Below are 27,281 nucleotides of genomic sequence, written 5' to 3'. Positions count from 1 at the left end.
GAAAAAAAAGAAAAAGAAAAAGAAAAAGAAAGAAAAAAATGTTGCAGATATATTACTGATTTTTAAAAGTATTATAATCCATTTCACTTGTCAGAATGGAGAAGTTCATTTCTGTTTCTGCAGAGCAAAGAGTAGAAGCTTGTCGTGAGGATTTGCAAACTTGGGTTGTATTCTTAGTTATTCCACTTCCATTTCTTTGCCTCATCCCTTCTGAGTTTCTTAGATGGAGAATTTCACCACAGGGCTGATATTTTATACTTAGTTTTATGCACAGAAAGCATCATTCTGGTACCTATGCCTTTAGGTCAAAGCAGAAACAGGGCTAGAAACCCTGAAATGATTCTACCATTTTCCACAAAAAAATGTCTGCGTATAAAACAAATGGGATGTTTTCTGCTGAATTGATATTTAAAACAATAAATACTGCCTTGATTATAAATGAATGTTCATGTTTATAAACAGGAAGCCCTATGAAAAAATATCTTGAAATTGTTTAAGACAATCCCCGTATGCTAATAATTTGTTACCAAATTTGTATTATTTACCCATATCAAAATGTGATAGCACTATTCCAACAGGCTTTTATAACATGCAGTCATGGCACCAACAACTGTTGACATATCATGATGTGATAAAGAAAAACCAAACAACTAAATTTTTGTAAAACGAGTGTTTGATCACTATATAAATTGCTGAAATAATCTCTTATAGACCACACTACCTATTTTTTTAATACAAAACATTTGTAGTGGAATCTAAAACAATATTCTCGTCACTACTGATACACATAACATCTTTCTTCCAAGTGTGCATATTGTGTCCAACTCACAAAATACTGAATGGTGTTTTTTTTTTTTTTTTTATCTTTTTATCAACGTACGTTAAAATGAAACATAGGACCTCAAACTCATTTGCCACACAGAACTGAAGAAAGGTTGTGCTGATAGTTTTAAGCAGCTTTGGCACTCTCACCTCTTAATTTGCAGTCTGTGCAGGAATTCACACTACTTGCTCTGACCATAGTGGGGCATAGCAGGATTGGTATATGCTTTGAGCACAGACAGCTGAAGTCAAACAGTTTTAATGCATTGTATTTGAAATATGCATGAAAAATAAAAGTAATTGATACACACAGTATTGATAGATATAAAATACATTATGACCCTGTGACTGTTCTCTTATCTAAGTCAAAGTCGTGAACTGCAGCCCGCGTTGGTCTCCCTCTTGAGGCACAGAATGGAATTGGACACCAACAGCAAACACCAAGCGTACTGCAGGCAATCAACAACATTACAGCATTAATGAAACTTATCTGGACTCCAATCAATTTGCTAATGAATAGACTACAGCTTCATACATCATCAAACAGAAAAAATCTTCATCTCAGAATGTGAAGTTTCTCCATCTCTTAATGGATTCACCAAGGAAATGTAGAAGCATCCCATTTTTAATGAACTGACCATCAGTAATTTGCGTTATGAGCTACATTCAGTCTCCAGGTCTCACAAAGTAGCCAGTTGTAGTAAATATCCCTAGCACAAGTAGCAGAAAATCATTGGCAAATCACAGCTGTTGCTTTCTGTCCAGAACAAGTGACCTGATCAGTCAGTACAAGTGAGCAAGTAGAATCATCTAAAGATACAGCTCCTGGATGCAAAAAAGGGGCACTCTGGCCATTGCAGTACACAGGAGCAATTTGTCAGCCAACATTCTCTTTACTAATAGCTGGTGTGGTGAGCTATTACTTCTCCATAATCTGCTTGCGCAGATCTGATTTTTCCTAAAAGCTAGAGATGTTCAGCTGGCAGAGCAGCCATGATCCCTCTTACACCCACTCAGAAAACACCAGCTGGAGGATCATACCTGGAATGTCAACATTCAGAAATTCAGCCTCTAGAGGTTTCCAGGTAAAAAAACAACCAACCAAAAACCACCAGCAACCAAACCACCTGAACATTTTGCTGCAGGGGGACTGGGAAAGCAGCTCTCAAGCCACCCTTGAAATGAACTTGCAACGTATGCACAAGATTCAGGCACACTATAGAAATTAAAGCTGCTTCAGATATACTTTCAGCATAAATCACAGCTTTCCGTCAGATTTTCTAAAAAATGACTTTGGCATTCAAAACAGTCATTGGCAAAGAGATGCAGCCTGAAAAATGGAGGGGCTTTCTGGTGGCACCTGTGATTACTCCATTGAAAACTAACAGACAGGAACACTGAAATGTCTACTTCATTAATACTATTTTTAAAATAATTTAAACAGTATTTTTCATCTTTGGTGACTGATTACTTTATTGTTTTCTTTTGATCACAGCCAATTATATTTTTTCAGGTTACCTGTGGAGTCAACATACTGCTTTAGAACTAAATCTGTTGAAACTTTTATCTACCAACTCTATTCTCAGTATAGTTTTGATCTACTATTGTTTCAACTTCCTATGCTGTTTGCAGATCCTAGCCTATCAAAACATGATAGAAATATCTAACTGGCCTTGTGTCACAGGACTATCATTTTCAGCACTGCAACATGATGCAGTCTCCTCTGTCTCATCGTAGTTGCACAGTACTGAATCTTGACAGTGATTGTTATCTGTTGCTGTAGCTGTTCGTGTCCACAGGCAAAAACTCAGCATCCTTGTGGTCTAATTCTCCTGTGACAGAATAAGCTATTGCTCCATTTGTCCAGATGTGCTGTTTGCTGTGAGTATCGTTGGAGAGTGACTTCAAACGCGTCCTCTTCATTTTCTTTGCCACTCTGGCAAAACATAATAACACTGAACTAAATATCATAGAAAATCCACACAGGAGGAATGATGCCGTGTAACTGCCAGTTGTATCCACAAGCCAACCTGTAGGAAGACAAATTACATTTTTTTATTTACAAATAATCCTGTGATCAGCTGCACTTTGGGGATTTTATCACATATGAATACCATAAAACCAGAGAGGCTCACATCACTGTCACTATTCTTTTACCTCTTGGGGTGGGAGAAAATTGGTCCATAGCATCAGCAGGAATATAAGATTTTTATGGGTTTTGTTTAGATGTCAAACCCACAAGAAAAACACAGCAGTCATCCCCACAGTACTACATAAACATCTTCACACCATCAGTCTTTAGACATGCTTAACAACTTAACTACTGTGTGCATGAGATCCTCATACCAAAATTGCTAGTGAGCTGCGCCCTGGGCTCATGCATCAGTTAAAGCATTTTCTTTTGCAATATCTTTTGCTATTGAAAATTAGATTAAAAACTTCAGAAACAGAGATTAATTGGAAATTGCTGTGAACAGCAGACAAGATATGCAAGACATACCTATACATGGCTCTCTGGAAAAGATCTCTAACTTTCCATAATATTCAAAACTATGTCAAGAGCTTTCCAAAGAATAACAAGAGTAAAGTTCCCATCATCACTCTTTTGCAATTGAACTGTTAGGGAAAATGATGGGTGAGCTTGGGAAAAACAGTAGTGAAATTGACTCAACCATCTGTCCAAAGCAGCTCAGAGATGAAAAGATTAAGTCCTCATGATGAAAAAAAAAAAACCAACAAAAAAAACCCCACAAAACTTGGAATGAATTGCTTCAGCTAGCATTTTCAAAACTGCATAACTCCAGAGAAATCTTTCATTTCTGCACGATGTGAAGTGGTAATGTCACAGCCCTTAGAAGCTTAGGTTATTCTGCTTTTGGTCAAGAGGTGAAAGTAATAAGATTACAGAAAAGTCATTTGTGAACTGACCTGCAACGGGTGGGCTCACTAGATACGGTATGGCATGCAGGAAGTACACAACACCCAGTGCTGATGATAAAGAAGAAGTTCCCACTACATCCGCCGTCACAACAGGGATCAGCGTTACATAGGCACCATCAAAGTATCCAAAGGTAAATGAGAAAGGCACAAGCAAGGGGAAGTTTTGGAGAACTGGTAGGAAAAGGCAGCAGAGGCCATCCATTCCTACAGCAAAGAGGTAGCAGAAGTACCGATATTTTTTCAGACACCTGCAAATTTCAAAACAGGAAAGAATATCACTGGACACAGCACCTCAGTTGCTATGTAGCATTCAGTCTCTCTCGCTTACATTTTGCTCAAATTTAAGTCCATCTTATTACCCAGGCTTCTAGATGAAAATCTCAACCGGCAATGAGGATAGATGCCAACCTACAGCTGCAGAAACCCCTGGAGAACAGCAGCCCAAACTGTTTTTAGGACTGACTGTAGTGAGGGCAGCTCCTCACCTGCCAAGATTATGCAGCCTTCTGAAGTTTCAGTGCTCAAAGCAGTATTTCATGGGCTTTCCAGCTCAGCAAGGCACTCCCAGTACTATGCATAACAAGCTATAGCACACCTCTCTCAGCTGTCATCTTTCACATCAGCCCTCCAACGATGGAATTAGTGAGAGCCAAGCAAAATGGCAATTCCCCCTCCCTGTCTCACAAAACCAATGATTGACTTTTCCTAGAAACTGAACAAACACAAAAATAATGTGTCTTTTAGAATCAAAACACCTCTTAGTTTAGTCAGATGTTCATTTCTCAGTATACTAAGAAACTTATAACAATTTTACATCAGTCCTTATGAGTATATGCCTGACAACGGCAAGCCAGACCTTTGCTTTTTCTCCATTACTTCTGTAATGGAGACCAGCAGCACAGAAGAGATGAAAAGGCACAAATTGTCCTGTTGCGATTACATACAGAGGATCATGCTTGAAATATCTTGGGCAAGAGGTTACATTTCCAAGGTCAAATGCAAGAGCTTTGCACAAACACTTTGTTTCTTCAGGGGAGAAAAAACAACCACACACACACACAAAAAAAAAAAAAAAAAAAAAAAAAACACAAAAAAAACCACCCAGCAAAAGCCAATGAAGAGACAAAACATTTCTGAAAGTTAGATTGTGTGTTGGTTTTCTGGAGAAGTTACATGTGCTACAGAAAATGTCCATAATGTTAATTCTTATATGCATTGCACCCTACTTGCATGCAGCCTCCTACTGGCTAAAGCTTGCATTTCCTTAGCTATAAGCCATTACCTTCTGTCTGTTAGCCATCCAAAGGTGATATTACCAATGATATCAATGACGCCAAGTATGGACATGAGGAAGGCAGCCTGGTGATGGCTCACTCCAACACTTAAAGCATAAGGCACTAAGTAGACAAACAGAGGGCTGCAGCCGTATGCCATAAATAAAACAGACACTGCTAGCACCATGAAGCCTGGCATGAGTAAAAAGTCATATTCCTTCCATGAACAGTAACATAAACACTCATGTGACCATGTTTTGATTAAAGGTGAACAGAGAGACATTCTCTTCAAGTCTTGCTTCTGTGCTTCAGGGACATAATCTTTTTCAAGAAGTCCCGGAACAGTTTTACGGTCCTCCTCAAGGGCAATAGGTCGCATCAAGGCACCACAGACACAGAGGTTCAGGACAAAACCTCCTAGGATAAGTAATGCTCCACGCCAGGAAAACTGCTCGATTAAAAGTTGAACTACAGGAGCCAGGATGAAGGTACCGATTCCACTTCCAGACATAGCTATTCCATAAGCCAGGGCCTTCCTTTTGTTGAAGTATTTGCCCACCATTGCAATAGCTGGAGAATAACAGAGAGCAAATCCAAGTCCTAGGAAAGAAAACACAGTGCAGATGGTTTAATTCCGAGCATAACATATAAAAAATAATTAAATTAGCCACATAGTTTACTTCAATTACCACTTCAATGAATAGTAAATTCTTCCTGATTCTGCATCGTGAAGTCCAGTGTGGGAAGAAACCAGGACAACTCCTTCCTTCCACTATCAGGGCCATTGATTTAACCTAGCACATCAGTATTAACCCACAATAACAAGGCTCAGAAAGGAGCAGTGGTGTTTACTTAATCACAAGAACAGGGCTATCAAACACCAGAAAAATGGCATGTCATCTCCTGGATACCAGATAAGGTCTTAACCCTGTGCAGAGACTTTGTGGGGCACATTCATGAGGCAATGCTTTGTGTTTCAATCTAGTGCAAATCCAGCTGTTAATTTTCAGATCACAAATGCAGTACAAGGAGTCTACCTCTGTCACTAATATCCTGCACTAAAACTTTTTCAGTCAGCTCAACTAACTCCACAGAACAGCTGGCTGGAGTCCTGAGCATTTGTAAATCCTTGTGCACAAACAAAGAGAGGAAAAATGCCTCAGAACACAAAGCCATGTCCAAGCCAGTAAACATGTAAGATCCACCTCTTGGAAAAGATCACGACTTTCGCTGCAGAAACCAGAGAGATTGTAACTATTAAACGTTTGTTACAATGCTAAAACATTTATTTCCAAATGAGACAACAAAATGAGCTCCTGAATGGAGTTCTGGAGCATGTCCACATTTGGGTTAAAAGTGCCCTAACGGTCCCCAGCAGAATGTGTCAGCTGGGAAGGTAATCACCTGTGCCATAAACAGCTTGCAAGGTTCTCCTCAAAGGCCTCTCTGTGTTGGGCAGGCGCTGAGCTGAGTGGATTAGAGGGGATGAGGAAAGGAGATGACAGAGGAGCTATGACAAGTGTATTCAGTTTTGAATGAGGTGGCAGGGAAAATAGGTTCCACGAGCCAATGAGTGAAAAGCGGAAATGCAAAGTTTGGGACTGAAAATATTTTTATACCTCTTAGAACAAGCTCTGCTGTTTCTCACCAGTCAGTCTCCCATCTCATCCATTTCACTCTTCACAGTTTCAAGTTCTGCTGCTTTTATGGACTTAAGACTTTTTTTAGTTACTTTCTGACCTCCTTTATGTTGGAGCATCACTTCCAGCCTTTACCAACAGTTATCTCTGTATTAATCAGTCTCTACAGACTAGAAATTAATTGTTTACAGAATGGACAGCTTACAATCCCATCTACAAAGTGCAATTGGGTTTTCACCCAGTATTCACTGTGGTTCTCACTAAGGAAGCCTCAGTAGCATTAGGGTGGTATGTGGCACAGTCCTTTTGAGCTACAAGGAGCTTTTTTATTTGTTAGGAACACATTTGTCAAAAGATTAACATTGTAATGCAGGAACTACATGCACTATTAACAAAACAAAACAAAACAAGAAGAAATCCTTATTGAATAAGCTGCTGGCAGCATGTGAACTGCAGTAATTCCACCACCTCATTACTAAACAGCAGGGGACCAAATACAAGGGCTTATATTACCGTGGCTACCAGGTCAGTATTAATGAGGAAGGAATGTCAGTGTGACCATGGGCACCTCTCATATTCCTCTGTGCATGACAATGCACAAACACAGGAAAATAGGACAGAGCAAAGATATCTGCTGTCACCATACCTGAATGCAAATGGAGGATCTGCTACAGAAATACCATTAGCCAGAAATATGTTTGATTTTTAAGAGGAATATAATGCAGATAAAAATAAGGTGCGCAGCTGAGGTTCTAGGTATTCATCTACTTACTCATTTTGTTTCGATTTACATTTTATTTTTAATTTGCAAATATGTGGGAGGCATTCTAGAACTCCCATCATAACAACCTCCTCCCAAATCACAGGCAAAAGAGGAAATCTTTTTGGGTATCACCTACTGCAAAAATCCTTCTCAACATCCCAAAACTTTGGAGCTTTATCCATAGCCCTCAGTGGAGCAAAGGTAAAGAGATAGATGCTTTGCAGCATGCTGTATCTGGGCTGCATGAGACCTACTGACTGCAGCCAAACCCTCTTTTCCACAATGAGGTGAACAAGTTGCTGTGTGGTACTATGATATGGGGAGATCACCCATCTTTAAACGGAGGACCATCATTTTTGACATTCCTGTGCTGCTTTCCCAACTGGACCAAGAAGGTGAGTGTCACCTACCTGTAAGGACTCCTAATGACAAATAGAGATGTTCCAGGCTGGTGGCAAAGGAACTCAGAATTAGTCCAGTAGATGAGAGCAGCCCTCCTAGCATGATACCAACTTGGCAGGATACATGATTACTGATTAAACTCCCAAGCGGGGCTTTAAAGAAACAAAGCTGGCAGTTAATAGCAGGTCTTCAGACACAGTTCATTGCAACAATCGTCAAGGGAAGTCAGACAAAATGGTGATCAGGATAGCCTTTCAACAGTCTCCCTTACTAGAATGGGGTGAGCATCAAAAACCTAGAATTATTTTCCTGAAAGTCAGGATAAAACTGAAGTTTACAGTAGCTCTTTCAGCAGATCAAAATCACCGTGGAGGACAATTACTCTGCATATTCGGGGGTCAGGGAAGGCCATAGCAACAACTACAAGTGCCCACGCTGTTCTTTAATCCATGCTTACAACTGCAGAGACCTTCCTCAACTTGCAATCCATACTTCAGCCCTGAGTAACTCCAAGTGCCATTTCTGAGGGCACTGTGTGAGACACAGAGAAGATCTCACACCATTTGACCACCCCCAGAGCCACCAGATCTGTCCTGCCCTTCTCCAACAATGACAGTTCCCAGGTCACCCTGCCTCTACCAGGGAATGTCATCACCAGCTCTCTCCCTCCCTATTTCTATGTCTCATTTCAGCTGTGTCCCTGTGCCTTCAAAGCAGTGCCTGTGGATTAACCCCTCTACAGCAGGATCAGGGCCTGGATTTTCACCTAATTGCACAGTTTTGAAGTAAAACCCTAAGAAATTCAGAACAATTGTTGAACTGATGCACATAATTTGTGGTAGCACAAAATTTTCTTTTAAAGGGAAATAATATTTGTAAACACTAGTGGCTAAAAATGAGGAGGATGTGACTTGTTCCAAAGGCAAAAAGTACAGTCTGTGCTAATTCTCAAATATGATTCCAATCAATAGGCAAAAGAAATGTGCTCAGCTAACAGCTCTCAAAAAACTTGTCCCATTAGACCTCATACATTTCTGCAAACTTAGATCATTTAACAAAACAAAATTCTGTTTCTTTTCTTTAGTGTGAAGTCAGTCTCTTCCTGCTCAACTACACTAGGGGAAACAGCTCAGATACACCATCTCTGAGAGTCCGCAGCATCCATTCTCCCCAGCCTACTGCACTGGCTGATGGGTGCTCCCAAAACTGATGGAGCTGAAGAAAAGGCAATCATACTACTTGTAAAAACGCAATACACACCACAGAGCATCGTGGCACAGTCGACAATGGAGTGGATCCAAGCTGTTCTGGCATAATCCTGCCCAAAATATGCCTGGAACTCCACAAAGAAAATGGAGATACACCTAAAGAAGAAAATACAAACACCAAATTGTTGAAGATTGCCTCCCAGAAAGCAGCAATCTCATTCTTCAGAGATAAGGAGAACTTGTTGGAAAGTCCTCCCCCAGCCTCCAACAACAATCAAACCTGTGATTTGCCTGGATCCCAACTGAAAGGAGATATTTTTAGAGAGTTGCAAGGGAGTACTGGAAATGAAGATAATTAATGTATGAGACACGAGACATGAAACGGTGCATGCAAGTTTAGTAACCTCAACAGAACTCTACATGAAGTACTTATGTTAGTGTGATTCAAGCAGGGAAGAATCCTTGCTTTGCATTGGCAACAACTGAATCACAAAATGGCATCCAGCTATGATCCCAACAGGGGGATTAGGCTGATTTAGAACATATTTCAGACAGGTCAGACTAATCCAGAGGGATTATCAATATTAAACACTGCATTTCTTATTGTGGTATTTGCTGCTAGATTTTTGTAACTCATATGATTTTTCAACTGAAATGAAACTGAAGTTGTAACTATCACCAGCAATTTTTAGCCACATCATGATGTTGTTACCCTAGTACACAAAGCTCAGCTCCTGCTCCTGACTGACATGCTTGCTCACTGAAATGGTGCTCACGCCTGTGCAAGCAGAGCAGGTGTGGTACAACACCTGTAGAACCAGCACCACCTATAGCTACATGTTCTTACATGCACAAGTACAAAAATGGTAGCAAGTACAAAGCAACAACCTCCAGAGGATAAAAATACCACAGGAGCCAACAGCTCTTCCAGCACTTCTTTAAAACATCTCCAGGAGTGGTTACTCCACCTCACTGCACAAGCACTAGTGTTTCACCTGCCTCTGCAGGGAACAAATGAATGGGTGCATGGCTCTTTTCCAGCCACTAGCAGCAGTGGAGATCTCTTTTTCCCTCTTTCTACTCTAAAACATGGACAGTCACTTTCTTCATGTTTTTTTCTTGCATATATTTCAGTTTTGTGTGTTCTCCAGATGTTTAACACTTGTCAGATTATTTATTGGGCTCGTTCATGTTTCATATGTCAAAAAGGAAAGAAATCCACTAGGAAATCTGCATTACGGAACAGATATGTTTCCATGCAGAAACTACCATCATGTCAGCATTCACATGTCCCTTCTGTGACGTTTCTCCCAAGCTCCTCATACTCCTACACCTGGCAATTTTATTCTAAACATGATATGAACGTGAAGTAGGAAATGCTGCGTTTGTGTCACACTGCCTGGCCAAGAAGTTGCTGCCTGAGTCTCTTTCCCTCACCAGAGTGCCCGCCTGTGCTTAACACAGCTCAATGTCCACGTTCACCAAGAGCGGGCTCCTGCCACCAGCCAACAACAAAGCGAACCAGCAGCAGCTGTGGAAGCCATCTCACCCCAAATATACACATCACATGTGTGCAAAGCCGCAGTCTCTTCCTGTTCTTTCTGCTTTTGAGAAACACTGTTGAGATGAAAGTGGAAAAGAGGTAGCACTACAGCAGGCCAGAGCCGAGCAGCAGCCCCTTTACCTCGTCACAGCCCTGGTGCAGATAGTGACCAGGAAGCAGCCGGCCACAATCATCCAGCCCCAGCCACCATCAGGTGGGCCGGCACGTGGGGCCATGTTGTGACGGGGTGATGCTCCTCTTCCTCCTCTCAGCAATGCTGGTTGGTTCCCACCAACACACACCAGAGAAGGGGGGCCCAGAGGCTGCTCGCCATCTGCAAAGAAACAGGCAGAGAGCAGTCAGGATACAGAGCTGTGAAATGTAAAGGTGAGTTTTCCTTCTAAACATGTGGTATTAAAATCTGTTGGAAGCAAGGCTGAGTCATCAGAACTAGTCCTCACGTCTGGTATCTTACACTAGGGTGAACCCCCTGGCAGCTGCACCCTACTACACAGCAGGCCTTTCCCCACAGCTGTAACTCACCCTGCTGCTGCCCAGAGCTGCAGCTCACCTCAGCGGGACTCCAGCACCACACACCAATCTCTGGACTTCATTTCAAACTGCAGCCTCTGATTGAGGCAGCTCTACTTCTGGTACACTGTTCGGTGCAAAATTCACATTTCAGGGAATACGATTTTAACCTTTGTGTAGCTTGCAAAGGCAGGAGTTGAGTCCAAAAGCCAATGCCTGTGCTGTAGTATGAGGCTCCTGATCCTTTGTCACCTCACCCAGTGTGTGCTTGTCAACACTTTCAAGCAGTGATTTAAAGCAGTCACGTCTGAAACAGTTTCCCTATCAGCGGATGAAAATGCCCATAAAAAGATGCCAAAACTCTATGAAATTGCCATCCAACTACTTAAGCTGAGAAGGCTACCAAGAAATATCCCACTCTGTGTATTCTTCATGTATCATATGTTCATGCCTGTTGCTCCTCAGACAGTGAACTCTCACTTATTTGACTTGAGGCCAAACATCCCATACTCTGTGAGTGTATTTGGAAAGAAAAAATGATTGTTCTGTTTTCTCTCTTTGTATGATAGGCTTTACTAGTATATACTTGTAAGTAAATATCTGTATTTATAAAGCTTTCAGTGATTCCAAGCCCAAATCCAAGCCAACTATAAGCATCAGAACTTGCACTAGTGCACTCTTTATTACTCTCTCTTCTTCTATTGTGCCAAACATCCATTTCATCATAAGTTAAATAGTGTTTTGAAGTCTCTGCAAAGTCTATGTTATCCTCTGTGCTTACATGGATTCTAGCATGAATGATCTTCACTGTAGCCTGAAGTACCAGCCCAATATAACATGCATTAATCAATTACAGAAGAGCTCATATAAGGTAAAAAGAAGGCCTAGTGACCTGTTTCACTTGTCACTTCCACAAAGCTCTGGAGAGATATACATATATACATTGTTCCACTCCGCATCATCATCTAAGTGCTCCACAGTTCAAGAGTAGGCCACATCTCAAATGGGACATCTGACATAGCTGTGTTTTGGATCACACAGCAGTGGTCACAGCAGCTCACAAAGATCAAACAAACACGCAGCTGGGTTATCAGGGCTTTTGAAAGCAGCCCCAAATCTGGTATCTCATGCACACTTCCAAGTGAGGGTAAAGGGTCCCAGATGGATGCAGTCTTTACAAGTTCATTCCCACAGCTGATAAGAAAAAGCACACAAAGTAAACAAGATCCAAGTAAGTTAAACATTTCAAACTTTGTCTCTGAGGTATTCAATTGCTAAGACTCAAGCAAGTAAAAGATCAATGAAGTTCCAGAGCGGTGACCAGGGCAGTTTTCCTTTTCTGACACGACTTTCCAGTACGAAGCTAAATTTGCCTAGGCAGCTGACAGAGCTTTCTAAGCAGCCTGTTAGATGCACACATGATCAAAGGACACTACTGGCCTCTTCACAAGCCTTGTGACTTCTTCCTTGAAATGTAAAGTCCAGTTTTTGACCTATTTACTGCAAGACAAACATGCAACACTACATGGACCAGTGTATACCTACACCCTCCTATCTCACTATGTTTGGAAACAAACTCTGACAAAAACAAAACACGCTCTCCTGAGGAACCATATGAACAAACTGAGGAGAAAAGGTACAATAGACTGCCTAATGCAGTAAGAAAAGAAAGCATTTGTACAGGCAGAGTACTATAGCATTGCTCACAAATTCTACGCTAATAGACCATTATGGAAGCTGAAAAAGCAGGTAGTCAGAAGTTACAGGGGCTCCAGGTTCATGACACAGAGGTCACATCCATGGATTTGCTACTTGCTACTCACATTCCTTATTTGTCTTCCAGCATGTGCTGCAAATCTGTGAGCTGACCATACTTCTCATGTGCTGAATCGATCCATACAGCACAAAGGCTTACATTACTTTCGGAGTGAGCTGACATGCACTAATGACTCATTCTTGATGGTTTTTTTTCTTTTTTTTTTAAACTAGTATTGTCAATTATCCACCCCTTTCTGTATAGCTCCAAGCAACAACTGCTGATTAAATATGTGCAGCTGTTAGATTGACAAGCTATCTGATGGTGAAGGCTGTGTCCTTACATGATTCTTCAGCCTGGATCAGTGAATGATAAGAGCAAAATGCACGGTTTGATGGCAACAGCCACATCCCTGCCTATGTAGATGAAAACCAAAATGCAACGTTTCTGTGGGTATCCACTTCTAATCTAGACACAAAAAGCTGGTAGCCAACCAAGCATAAAGCCAGGGTGTCACAGATTGGTTACACCCCTGTTTGGCAATGAAGCCTCACATTACAACATTATCCTACCGAATTCATTTGAACAAGAGAGAAATCACCAAGCAGCAACCACATTTCATAGCCAACACTAGAGATCTCAAAGATGGATTTACTGCAAGTTTAATGTGTTAGGTTCAAAATGCTGGAGTGATGGAATAACCCCTGAAAATCCATGCCAGTCGCCTGAATTAACAGCGTACTGATAAAATGCCATTGACGTTTTACTGGCAATCAGGAGTAACACAGTTTGGTGGAGTGTATATAGGCACATGATACATCCCAGACGGATTCAATGCAGTCCAGACACACCTTTGAGTATACCTTTAGCACCCTTTAGCATCTTGGTACGGCAGAGCTTCTTATTTTGGATTGAAGCAATGCACTTCACCATCCCTCCTGGAGGGATGGAAACTGCATTTCAAATTCTGGTTATTAAGAGTAGAACAGGAAGTTCTGGAAATGCCAGAAGAGATAACAATAACTCTGATTTATTATGCATGTTATAGTAAAGTAAAAATATACATACTATCTTTCAGAGGAGTCTACTGTCTCCAAATAAAGAGCCTAAATTCCTTTTTACATACACAGCAATAGCTGAGTGCCAGGAGCTCAGCCTGGGTCCCTGGCCCAACCTCCCAGACAAAATTAGGGTGTGAGACCCCAGTTTGTGTTTTAGTTGTTTATAAGCACACTTGTGAAGCGTTTGATGACATATCAGGCTAAGCAAACACAGATTAGGTACTTGGTTACATGATCACTTGTCGATTTCCACAGAGCCCTTCCTACCAACACACACACCAACAGCAAACATTAAATGAGGCCACAAGCAATTCAAAACAACTACATTAGAGATATCTGGCACACACAACAACAGAAAGCCCATAGCAGAACCTGTGCAAACCACCCCCTTGACTTACAGCCACTGAACTTAGTTAAACAATTACCTCTCTTCTTGCTGCATGAGTCTAACAAATACTCAGTATGACACCCTAGCAAACATAAGCTGAAGTTAGAAAACTTCACTGGCTTACACCCCGATGCTATTTCTTAATTATCCATTCCATGAGCGATACAAATTGCAGCCTCTACAGACGAGGACAGAGACAGAAAGGCCGCTCTTCGTGTAGTCACTTATCTCCTCCTGATCCCACCCTGGCTGGTTCTCATGTTCTGTCTTTTCTTAACTTTGTGGTACAAGAGACCCTTGCTATGTATGTTGTGTAGTTAATCACCCCCCTCCCCCCACAGGGGTTGGCCTCAATCTATATAACAGATAAATAAGCACAGGATCCCACACACCCATGGATACCTGTTTGGCAATACAGAAATGTGCACGGGACAAGAACTTCCTCTCCGAATCAGAGCAGAATTGAACTACATACATACACACACACTGTACATGCTTTACACTGCTTTCACAGCAACGACAGCAGAACTGAGCCTGAGAAACTCATGTCAGCCTATGTCTGAGCACCTGGCCGCACTCCCACAGCAGGTTCACTTGCTCAGAGGAATTTGAACTCTGTTTTTCTGGTGAATAGCAACATACACAGCTCTCAAAGGCACTCTGAGAACATTTGTGCAGGCAAATTTTATGAAGTACAAAACAGCCTAAGCTCAGCTGGAGAAAATCCATTAACACTTAGAGTGAAAGATAAGGGTCTATTTGCTACAGTTACCCTGTTCGCCTAGCTCCAAGGCCGCTTCTGGTATTTTCCTCCACATGCCTTATTTGCATAGCTCCCTAGGATAGATTTACTGCATTTCTTACTTGTCCTTAAGATTGTATTAAGCATTAATTAGTTGCAGGTCTTTGCTACATTTATTCATGCTAACTTCTTACTCTTGTTTTCTTTTTCTCTTGCCTCAACAGCTGCATCTTTAATAAAAAACACAACTATGACTTAAGAAAAACAAACACGGCACAGAATGAGCAGTAAAGGGTGGGAGAGAACACTACAATGCTAGAGAATAGAAAGAAACACCGTTCACATTCATTGACAGTGGACAATGAGTCACTTAAGGTTTAGTATATCCCGTGCTTTGAAAGAGTTCATTTCTTCAACATTTCTCGCATGGTCATGGATAGTCTCATCTGTAACTGTGTAGATCTGCTGTAGAGAAATGACTTTACCCCAGCAGCAGATGAAAGGAAAGACAAAAAAAGGGAAATAGCCCTCTCTATGCCACCATATAGTCCCAGATGTCTCACCACACAGGGTCAGACCTCCCTTCCCCAACAAACACCGCAGGCATGCTAGCCCCTTAACCCATCTCCTACATGATACCAAATACAGCAGAGCACATTCAAATAGGACACAGGAGATAGTGATAGACGTACAAGTGCCTGTCAGCTGGGTGGCTTATTAAACAGCACTTTTACAACCTCCTTTTGCCTTTTTAGCCCCTCACAGTTGCACACCATGGTAGGCACCTCAGTCAGCGGTCTGGCAGCTAGCTAAATTCCAAGGTCTTCTTACACATAAGGGAAGTAAATGCTCTCTAATTCTGTGCAGCTTTTGGCATTCATAGGTTGTATTTCTATCAGGCATATTTTTCGATCAGGTATATTTTTCCCAAAGCAAAGCTGCCCCATTCTACTCCCAGGATCAGCTATTTAACTGAAAAAGAACAGTTTGTTTTGACATCTGCTGAGACTATTTATCAAAAATTGCAGGATTATGACTTCCTGTTTCAACATGACCCCAGCAGTTCCTTCCAATTCTCTGCTCCTAAAGAAAAATACCTTATTGAGCATCTCAAGGCTGCAGGGTAAAAAGGTGACAAAAGTATTACAGTACAGTATTATAAGATAAAGGTGACAGGGTATTAAAGGTGACAAAACTTTATGCTTTCCTAACACCAGCAGACTGCTCCACTGAAATCCTCCAGAAATCTTGAGGATTATGGGGTACGTATGTAAGCAGAGTACACAGTCACCTTCTCAGTACATCTCCACAAACTCAGTGCCTCTCCAGCAGTTCAATAAATGGTTATCATCCACCTGAAAGTTCACTTAGGGTATTGTACTAGAAAAAAAGTAAACATACAAATAAATAAACAAACCCTATTTCTAATTGCTGTCACAGCATTAAGACAAGAACCTTACCATAGCAGATTGTCCTGTGTGTTTCACTCTTTGTCCAGTTTTTGATGTGCAGTGTATCTGAATCAATCTGGATACTTTGCACATGTGTAACCCTTTATGCTTCTTATGGAAGGGTTTCCTTGTGACACCAGATAAGAGCAAGATTAATAGCCTATTTGTATTCTGATAGTGCTTTGGGACTTCTAATCAGGAAGTGGGGGTCACAGTGCCAGGCATCACACCAACATTTAATAAAGCTTGCTATCCAAGATGTCTCAGGATAGAGAAGACAAAATGTGAGAGTACAGTTTATGGACTGCCATCCATCAGGACACTGAGCAGCAGACATTGTTCATTTGCTTGAGTTTGCGCCTGTCGAGAAAGGAGGTAACTGTTGAAGATGACAGACTGACTGGAGCATAGATGTGGGGCCTGGAAAGCAGAAAGGAAAGTAAAGGGATGCTTAAAAAAGCAAGTCGAGGAGGGAGGTACTGAAGAAGTGCATAGCTGAGTGGGGCAATGCAAACAAGGGGCAGGAGCTGAGAAATGTCCTTTTTATACAAGAGTGAAGATACTCAGAGCTGAAACACAAAAGCAAAAATGGCAGAAGTAAAGGCTGCAGAAGGACACTAGAGCCCATGAGTCATTGCCTTGCTGAGTGGCACAACGCTGACAATGCTGGGAGAGGAAGAGCCATGCTACCACCCATCACCAGTACTTCACAGCTGAGTTGTTCACATGTGCAATTTGCCAGAAATCTCTAAATGAAATGGTGCATCCAGAGCTCTACCAGAAGTATTTACTGTCTGCTGGGCCAGGAGTATATGGGGGAGCATAAGATACTGTCAGAACCCTCTGATTGCTAATTATTTTTCTATTATGTTAATGTGTCATTAACAGTGACTAAACATTTTATCAAACATTTCTCATTTGTAATTTATGTAGGTGATGCTCCAACCACTTTCTGAGTCACTGCTATTAGTTTGAGAAATGAGAAATGCAATAATCTGGATCAGGAACTTAATAATATACCATTATACCCTTAAACAAATATTAACATATGACCATATGTTTGGAAATGTTGAAAAAACTTTTTATTTAGAGGTCTTCAGCTGACCTTTTTCCTGACGCTGCTATATTAATTTTTCCACGTTCAGGAAAATTTTACCCCCTGATGATACCACTGCAAAGCTGCCATAAAACATGTGGAATGGGTCAGTTTTTGCAGACTGCCAAGCAGTCTGTTTAGGGAAATTATTGCACTTGCCTTCTTTTACTGTCACTGCCCACTGCATTCCACACTTAGGGAAGAGGGATCCAAAATCACTCAGATGAATAACATTTGCACTGATAGTTCTCAAGATGTCAATCGTACAGAATCACTTTCTAATGAGAAGGATGATGATCATTTTAGAAAAAACAATCTGCACCTACAGAATAAGTTATCCAGAAGATTGCCTCTATTTACCAGATGTTCCAGGGCTGCTGTTAGCAGCAATTCATTTTATTTTCCTTCAATATGTGGGATTTGTTTGTAGAAACTAATCGGGCATGGAAAGGCAAGGCAGGCTATTTCCCTTCACTCACCCAAGCTTACCTTTCAGAAGAAACCTATTAGGATACTTAATGCCATATGTGCTCTTCTACTGGACAACACACACCATATGACAGCAAACTGCCACCAGGATCATTATTTTTCTTGGAAGGCTTACAGCTGAAACCATGAGCCCTGTAAAATTATGATAGCTTTATTTTAATCTCAAAGTCACTATTGTTTTTTTTTTTTTGTTTTGTTTTCTGTTTGGAGAGCAGTATCATGTACAATACAAACTGTGTGTGAATGAGTCAAATACACACATTGCAAGATAGATAGCCAAGCACCACACACCCAGTTTTATTCTAAGTGTTGAACACACTGAACTGATGGCTTTTGGAAGCACAGAAGACAAGCCTATACCAAGACTCAGCCTCACAGAAACATCATTCTGTTCAGCTTCACAACTGGGGCAACCTATAGCAAAAGGTCCTTGTTCATGGTCTTTTCCAACTAATTCTATGATTCTATGATTCAAATTAACAAACCCAAACATCTCCTTAAATGCTAGAATTTAGATTTTGAAAGGAGTTGCCAGGACCGGTAACATTCCCATTTACTTTACATTAGCTGCCACACCTTGGCCAATTTTACTGCTGCCTAAAAATGTCTCTGCAATACAAGAATTTTCCTCCTTTGGTCATATGTAATATCAGCATCCAACACAATAAAGGCAGACATATTTACTACTGAGGCCTTCTGCATTTTAACAGCAGACAAAATGATTCATATGTGAATTATTTCAGCTGAGAGCAATCATATATTATTTTGATAAGACTATCAGGAAACCCTAAACTTTCTAGCCAGTGCAAGGGAAGCCAGGACCTTACCTGCCACAAGGATAAAATCACAGCACATGCCTTTCCTGCACTCCACACATTTTAAGAAAGAGTGAGAAGCTTCTGAAAATGACAACACAGAAGCTGCCAAGCTGAGAAGGAAACATCAAATGCTACAGTGAAAGACAAGGGAACAGATGGAGGTCAAGAAAAAAAATGACACTTTGTTAGCTATAAAAAGTAAATATCTCTCTGACCAGGAAGAACATGACTGACTGCACACACACTGTGAAAAAACGCATCTACTCACCAGTAACAGATTGTTTTAGTGAAATCAAATCCTCTGAAAGTTAACAAACAACTGACACGTCTTGAGCAGATCAGCACATTCTTCATGCTCAGTCTTCCATTCAGCCTCACCAAGCTGCATTTCAACTAGATCCAGAAACTTCTTTTAGCTCTTAGGAAGTCTTTAAAGCTTCAAGAAAAGTGCCTCTGACGAGTGCATATTGGTGCAGCTGCTCGATTACATCATTTGCAGGAAAGACCAGCAAGAACTTTCCATGCTCCTTAAGGGTGTACTTCTAATTACTACAGCCCAGATCTACAGCTTCCAAATTTTATGTTAAAGAATACCTCTTTCTTCACAGAGAAAACTGAGTTTTTTGGTAAGTGAAACACAGGAAACCAACCTGCCCTGTTAGAAATGTTTTATTTTTGCTTTCTAGATTTCCAGCCATTTAAAAATTCCTTTCTATTACTTCTCTGATGTTCCTGTACAGCTCCTCAGCTTGTATCCCCTCAACTCCGTACACACACTGAACTGTCAGCAAGCAGAATATCAGAGCAATTTTTCTCACAAACACTTCCATGTTCACATTAAGGAACTCATGGAGATGTAACTGGATAGAATGCTTGAAAAAATAGCCAACCAGAAGAGGTAAGGGATTGGCTTAACTCTTAAAGAGACCAAAGACAAGAAGTGCCTCTGCAAAAAACCCAGGGGGCCTCTGGCAGAAAATCTGACCTGAAAGCAGGGAGGGCTGAAGTACTACAGAAGTGAACACTGAGCTGCATGAGGAAGAATGAGACAGTAGGAAAACAGGAAACCAGTTTCACCAGATTGTATCATGCTTTTCTTTTTTCTTCAGTGGCTACACTGAAAAGGCACAGATGGCTCTGTAAGAGGAAAAGAGTGCCTATGGAGCAGCAAGACACACATTAGAGAGTTATCTTGCATTTAGACAGCAATGATAAGAGAGACCATAAATGGCAAAACTTTAAAGGACCTAAAAAGGAGGGAAAAGAAAGAGACTGATGCTATCTACAAAACAAAAAAACTAGAAATGTCTCTAAGAACCAGTCACTAAAGAATTGATAAAAAGGCTTTATTTCTTCCCATTAGACTCAGTCCTCCCCATTAGAGCAGCAGAGCATTTACAACCACAGGACCAGTTCAGCCTGCCCAACGTCCTGTAAAACACACAAACAACCCTATCAGCAGACTCACAAATGGAAACACTTCAGAAGCAGACTGTGCAGGCTCTGCCACTTAACGTGACCCCACAGACCAACTATGGGCAATTTATCACAACATTCTGAACTGTTACTCAGAAACCACTACATTAGGAAGTGTACAAGACCAAACACCTGGCTAAGAAACGCAAGAAAACTGCAGAAATAAGGGTAGGCCCCCCGATTCTACAGCAGTTGTGAAGAACCAAAAAAAAAACCAAAACCAACTAACCAACAGCCCTGGATCTTCTATCTCAGTTTCCTTCCTGACGTTACTGGTCAAGGAGCCATCATGAAGACATGTACGTGCTAGCTGCTCAGATGGAATAGTCACACACGCACCATTGGTCACCATGTGTGACAACTTAGGAACCAAGAGACAAGAGATTTCAAAGAAGGACTCTAATTATCCTCTTATCCTGTTATCCTAACCAACCTCATAATTGACCCTCCACTAGATCCCATTATCAATAATCCTTTCAGAGACATTGGTTTCACTTTAAACAGCTTATCACAAGTAATGTCAAAATAAAAATAAGAATGATCAGACAGTAAGAATTACCTTCATCATTTTTTTAAAATTCTTGATACAGAGAGAGTGACATTCCTTAAAATATTTTCCAGATGGAATTAAGGGAAAAGAGAAAGAACAGAGTATACTGTTGTTTTTAGTTTTTTGGGGGTTTTTTTGAGAGCTATTTACAATGGAAATTCACCCCATCTAAGGAATCAACGATTATGAGATCCTCAGATTACTTAAATTGCAGTTTCTGAAATAGCTGAAAGAGTGGCCTGCAGTATTTCAAAGAACCGTTGTTACAGGGAACTGTTGGTTTACCCCTAAGTTCATTGACACCGCAATAATGAAAGATAACCTTGAATTCATGTCAAAAACAATAAACTAAATTTAAGGGAAAATGATTAATGTTTTAAATTTGCTGAGAAATATCTCAGCTGAGCTAAACTTCCTTTATCAGTAAAGTAACACCAGTACATGGAAATATGTTGCCAGCAACTGCCTACAAACCTGCTTTCTGAAGGAAGCTCTGTTCAGCCTGCATCCTTCAAATCCTGCACTGTTACATCATGCTCCCCTTGTGCAGGCAATTCAGTTAGGTCAGGCTATATTTGATAAACTCTAAGCAACTATAAGCTTTCAAGTTCACCTAAAGAAAAAAACAACTTTTTTTTTTTTTCTTCAAATCAGTCCACAAGCTAGCTGAATTCACTTACCTCCATAAAACACTCTGCTTACTTTCACACATCGGTTTTTGCTGTCACCACTTTCACAGACTCTTCCTTTCATTCTTTCCCCATACATTTGTTAGTTTACTGCCAGGAGGCAGTGATATATTGCCAACACCATTTACTTTCTTATTATATTCCCTAGGAGCAATAAAGCCAACATCACCCGATATTCACAGAGTATGAGCTTTTCATACGTGTCTCCCAAAAAACTGCTTCCTCATCTAATTATACAAGACAGCAAAGTTGCCCAGTAAGAGCTCTGTGCAGAAACACCTGAGATGCCCACACAACAGATCTGATGTGAAGCACTTCACTCCCTCACCCTTCTGGCACACCAGCAGTGCCTGGAAGCTCAGACACATCACACAGGGGCTTCACACATCACACAGTGTGCCTGACAAGCACCATTGCACCATGTAGATTTCTATTCCCATAAGATTACTCTTTCCACAATTAATTAGGATACAAAAATAATTAAGAATAAACAAGCTGAATGAAACTGTTTTATTTATTCCCTTAAACTTGCTTTTCATCAGGCTAGATGAATGGGCACTAACAGAAAGAACCACAAATGAGATCAAGGTGAAATGCTGATTTCATGAACAGCAGCACATGATGTACCAGGTATGGAAGAACTTACAGCACGCCCAAAGTTACACATCCTCCCTTGCACTGCCTTGCTGTGCTGTCCTACACACAGCTCCTCCAGGTGCCTCAGCAAACCCAAATGGGAGCTGCCCAAAGCTCAGGCCCTGTGCTGTGCTTCCAGAGGACCTCACTGTGCTGCTTATTTACTTCACAGTCGCACATCAGTGTGCAAAAAATGAAAAACAAGTTTGATCAATTCAATCCTGTTCCAACTGCTGAGATTTTCACAGATTTAGGGTAGGCATCAGGTCCTTCAGTATATAATGAATTGCTTTAGATGAGGAAGAAGAACATACCAATTCCATACTCCATAACAAAACCAGCTCTTATACAAAAAGCCCTGGATGTTACTGGAGCACAGCACTACCACCTCTCAAGCAGAGAAATTACCTGACTGTTGTGTTCCCAGTTCCATCACAAGGGGAAGAGCTGCCGTTTTCAAGTCTTTCTGCCCAGCCCATTTCCGTGCCAACATTCTGTCTGCCCGGAGGAACACTTTTTCCAATCCCTCAAGCAAATGAGATGCAATTTTGCTCATCAGATTTGCTACTTCTGACATCAAGCAAATGAGATGCAATTTTGCTCAACAGATTTGCTACTTCTGACATCATGCCATAGCCATACCAAGGAACATTCAAGCTAATTAAATGCTGTTTCAGAACTTCAGTTATCAGAGAAAAACAGAATCAACAGAGGACTGTTAATAAATACATTTCTCAAATGCCTATTGCCTTTATCTAGAAAAAACACTGTCAGTTTGTTAGGTGAAACAGATCAGATAGCATGACTTCAAAGCTTTTATTTGTTTGGTTGGAAGAAAGTGTAATTTAAGGGCAGAGTCGCGTGAAAGCGGAGTGCCCAACAGATACAGCTAATAGGGAGAGAATCCCCCAGTACAGTAACATGCTGCAGCACTGGGCATGGCATGTGATCACGGTGAAAAAGAGATGGGCACAGATGGCTGCAGCCAAACAGAGTTCGGCCCTATCCCAGCAGCTCCTAACTCAGCACCAACAGCCACTGTGCTGCCTGAACGGGCTCGAAGCACCTCTGTCAGTGGGGACTGATGTTGCCAAACACCAGCTCAAGGATGTGAGTCCAAAAAGAGACATGATGAAGAGGTATCTGCCTGCATTAACAGACTAAATCAGTATGTTTCAGTGGTCCTCAAGAAGTTCTCAAAGCCAAAGAACTTTAAGATGTGCATACAATGAACACTTAAAGACAGAACTTATTAAACATTGTCCCAGAAATACACGGGTTGTTAAATAAGCTCCCAGAATGCTGCGGCCAGCAGGAAAACCATCTGGCTCACGCTGGACGCACTATTTAAGAAGCTCAACAGCAGCACGGACTCCAAGAAACCCCCATAGAGGCAGAGGAAAGATCCCACTTTGCAGATTTGCATTTCGCATCTGGGAAATTTGAGTCATCACATCCACATTGGTACAAATCCAGAAACTGCAGGAAGGAAGGAAGCTCTGAATTGGGGGAGGGGGGTGGAAGAGCGGGGGACTGTTTCCACATTCAACAAAGGGAGAGAGAAAGGTCAGCGCTGTCCTGCTGAGGGCTGTGCGTGGGGAGTTACATTCCCAACTTCAAAGCTACTTCAGGTCCTGTGCAGAAAAGGGGATGCAGGAGCAAAGCAGTGGTGAACTGAAACATCTCCACACTTTCGTACTCCAAACTCACCCACAGGGTTCTATGCAACAGCTGAGAAACACCTTTTATTTTTTTTTAATGGTCTTAGACAATGTTTTGTTCTCCTACCTATCTGGAACTTCGCTTCCAACTTTTTAATCAAGAACTGAAGTGTATTTTACTGTATTTTCATCTGCATTCTTACCTAATGCTCAGAATGAATTCAAGAGAGGTTTTTAAACATTATGTATGGTGCTACTCCATAAGAAGTGGACTGTAAGCAGGTGTGTGGGCAAGCCCCCAAGCAGAGCAACAAACAGATATCTGTTTTTGATTCTGGAAACCCAGAAGTGCAGTCATATCTCTGGGCAATCCATGGACATTGCTCTGATGGTATCACCAAGCATCAAGACCAGAAGAACCATTTCCTCTGTGCTCCCAAGAAATCCCACAGATTCTTGTGATAACCACTATGGGTAATGAAAACAATACTTAACAGTTAAAAAGCATTTTCTAGGAGTCCAGTGTATCTCAGAGGCATTACTTCCACATTCATTTTAACTCAATACAGAGACTTCCCCGACGTACCTTTGCACCAGCTCCCAGCCCTGCTTGCTGCTGCGCACACTGGGCACACAACACGTGTAGAGAGACCACGGTTACACACAGCTGATCACACCTCTGTTATTTACACCATATCCTGAAATTCATACCAGAGTCAATATAATCATCTTACAACAAAAACACCAAAAAAGGAGAGAAAAGGCCTATTAATCCTTTGGAAAAAACATTGTAATGCTGACTGAAAGCAAACGTTGATGATCACTTCACATACTGCCTTCTCAGTTCATTACTTCAACAAATGAAATGAGCAGAAACTAACAAATATGATGAACAAGCATAAGAGTGCTGCTTCTTTTGCGATAAGTGCCAAGGAAAGGCAGCCAGCAGACGGTGCTCTGTGACGGCCTGCAAATCACCAGCACCAAACTACAGCCAAGCAGTGGTTTCCCAATGGCTTCTGCACTGCATGCAAGGTACTTGATCACATTTACTAATGAAGAGGGAACTCATATTAGCTCCCTAATGAAATACATTGCCTGGCTCCCTGGGCAGCACCACAGCCCTCAGGCTCTGGGAAGAAGCCTGTTACAAACTGCTGGCTCATCTTAGTGCAGTAGAGATGAGCAGATGCTGAAGCTGCCCACAGCCGTGCCTATCTTCCCAATGCCAGAGCTGCAAACCCACTTGTCAGCACAGCCGAGGCAGCGCTACAGCACCTCAAGGCACAAAGCGGGGCTGACTGCAACCATTCAGCCCACAGAGACTCCCACCGCAGGGAAGGCTGTGCACGGGCTGCAGAGCCCACCCGAGGTCCCAACTGGAGCCCTATCTTATTAGAAAGACAAACACAGGAGACTGTAACTCACCCTCATGGCAACACACCCTGCAGGCTTAAGCAAGAGGAGAACAGAGGCCACATGGGTGTCTTCTCCCAGGGCTGCCTGACTGCTGGCACATGCTGGCAGCGGCTCACCTCCTGCTACAGTGCACAGCAAGTGCAGGCAGCTCCTGAGAAGAAAGCACAGCTCTCTTTGTGGTTCACTGAGCCACCACAGCAAACATCTCTGATTCTGATGAATAAAAAGAGTGAGCAGCCTGGGCGTTGCAGGCTTTGGTTTTAAAGGGTCACACCTTTCAGAGTGCTCCGGGTCACAGCTGGGAGCCACTGCGTGCGGAAATGCTGCAGCACAGCAGTCCCATTGCTCCCAGCACCACCTGCAAGGCACCCTCAACCACAGAGCGCCTGGAGGATGTGGCCAGCTCTCCTTGGGAAAGAAACAAAACCCTTTTCCTCTTAGAAAGAATGCATAAAATGAAGGATTGTCTTTGTTTGTTTTTAATCTGCTTTTTAAAGCTACCAGACTATGAGACAGTCCAAACTGCAGCCATAAGAAAAATAGTAAAAATCACATTTTTCTTAACTCAGTTTGTTTCAGATTAGGGATGAGTGATTTCCCCTGTTAAGCACAGGCTACCATAGCACATCATTGCTCCCCCAAGCTCCATGAATGCCAAAGCATGCTGTCACCTCCAAGCACACACACACCACACAGGAGCAGCGGTACCCTCTGAGCTTTCTTACCAGCTGCAGCTGAATCACAGCAGAGAAACATTACAGAAATGAGAACAAGAAGGAGTCCCAGAGCTGCCTGCAAAAGCAGCAGTCCTTTCCAGACTGGAGTAAATCATAGAGATTATGGGAAGTTTACAGCCTGCTGGCTGCAGGGTCTCACGGTGCCAGTTACAGCGGTGCTGTTTGCATAACCCCTTTTGCCACAGAGTGTGGCTGCAGGTCTGTCCCACACATTCAGCACCGTGGGAACACGTAGAAGAGAATCAGTTACACGCAGGTGGGATGAGAGGCAACCACAGGGCTCCCTTTGCAGAATTTGAGGTCTGTCTGTCCAGCACATCATAATGGCATTCACAAAACCTCTACGACATCTGAGTCTGTCGTCTAGAAAATAAAGGCTTAGTTTGCAAAAAGGAGCAGCAAAGACACGGCGCGCTGAAGTTACGCACAGCCAGAACCACACACGGCTAAAGCAGACCCACTGGCTGACGGCTCAGCGCAGCAGCAGAGCGCAGAACCAACCGCTCGTGGTGCGGCAGAGCAGACCGCACGCACTGACACCGCACGCAGCTGCTCGAGCCGGGGCTCCAACAGCGGCCCCGCGCCTCCTCACCTGTCCTCGCTCTCCGGCCGCTCCCCGACAGCCGCGCGGGTCTCTCGGACGGCCTCTTACGCAACCGTACGTCCCAAGGACCGATGGCCAAACTTCTCCCCAAGGAAGCAAATGGTGTTTGCTCCCAAACATCTGAAAAATCCGCCCCCTGCCCGCGCCCGAGCCGTGGGGCGCCGGCCAGGAACGCGAGCCCGCACGGCGCAGTGCCCGCAGGTGGACCGGGGGCGGGGGTCCCGCAGCGGCGGCGCTCCCGGGGCACTTCCAGCCGCTGACGTGGGACCCCCGAGGGGTTCACTAAGAACCTTCGATGAACGTAGAGCCGCCGAAAAGCTAGGAAAGTGAAACACCTCGTTAACAACGCGCATTCGGCAGAACGCCTATATTAAATAAAGGTCGATTCAGCACAGAAACAGAATTAGGGATAATACTCACCGTGACCTTTGGCATTCCTTCTCGCTGAGCGATCCCCTGCCCTCAGTCCGACCGCCAGCACGAACGCCCCTTCCCCAAGCCGAGGGCTGCGGTGCGTGTGTGCCTAGCGCTGCCCCGCGGGCACCCGGCAGTGTGCGGGGCGCGCACCGCCGCACCTCCCGCCCG

The 27,281-nt window shown here is 42.5% G+C and overlaps 1 protein-coding gene across 1 annotated transcript; it reads right to left on the bottom strand.

Annotated features, from left to right (window-relative positions):
* Positions 1-655: 655 nt before the first annotated feature.
* SLC16A12 (solute carrier family 16 member 12) lies at positions 656-27,058 on the bottom strand. The gene is given in 9 exon segments (XM_052677359.1): positions 656-2,852; positions 3,751-4,010; positions 5,045-5,636; positions 7,850-7,993; positions 9,102-9,205; positions 10,734-10,926; positions 26,685-26,718; positions 26,721-26,758; positions 26,761-27,058. Coding segments are annotated over 9 exon segments (1,917 nt in total). The 5' UTR covers positions 27,050-27,058; the 3' UTR covers positions 656-2,589.
* Between the last annotated feature and the right edge of the window lie 223 nt (positions 27,059-27,281).

This window comes from Tympanuchus pallidicinctus, unplaced genomic scaffold (assembly GCF_026119805.1).
Source record: "Tympanuchus pallidicinctus isolate F22 unplaced genomic scaffold, pur_lepc_1.0 scaffold16, whole genome shotgun sequence".
Lineage (NCBI taxonomy): Eukaryota > Metazoa > Chordata > Aves > Galliformes > Phasianidae > Tympanuchus > Tympanuchus pallidicinctus.
This window is presented reverse-complemented; position numbering and strand designations above follow the sequence as displayed.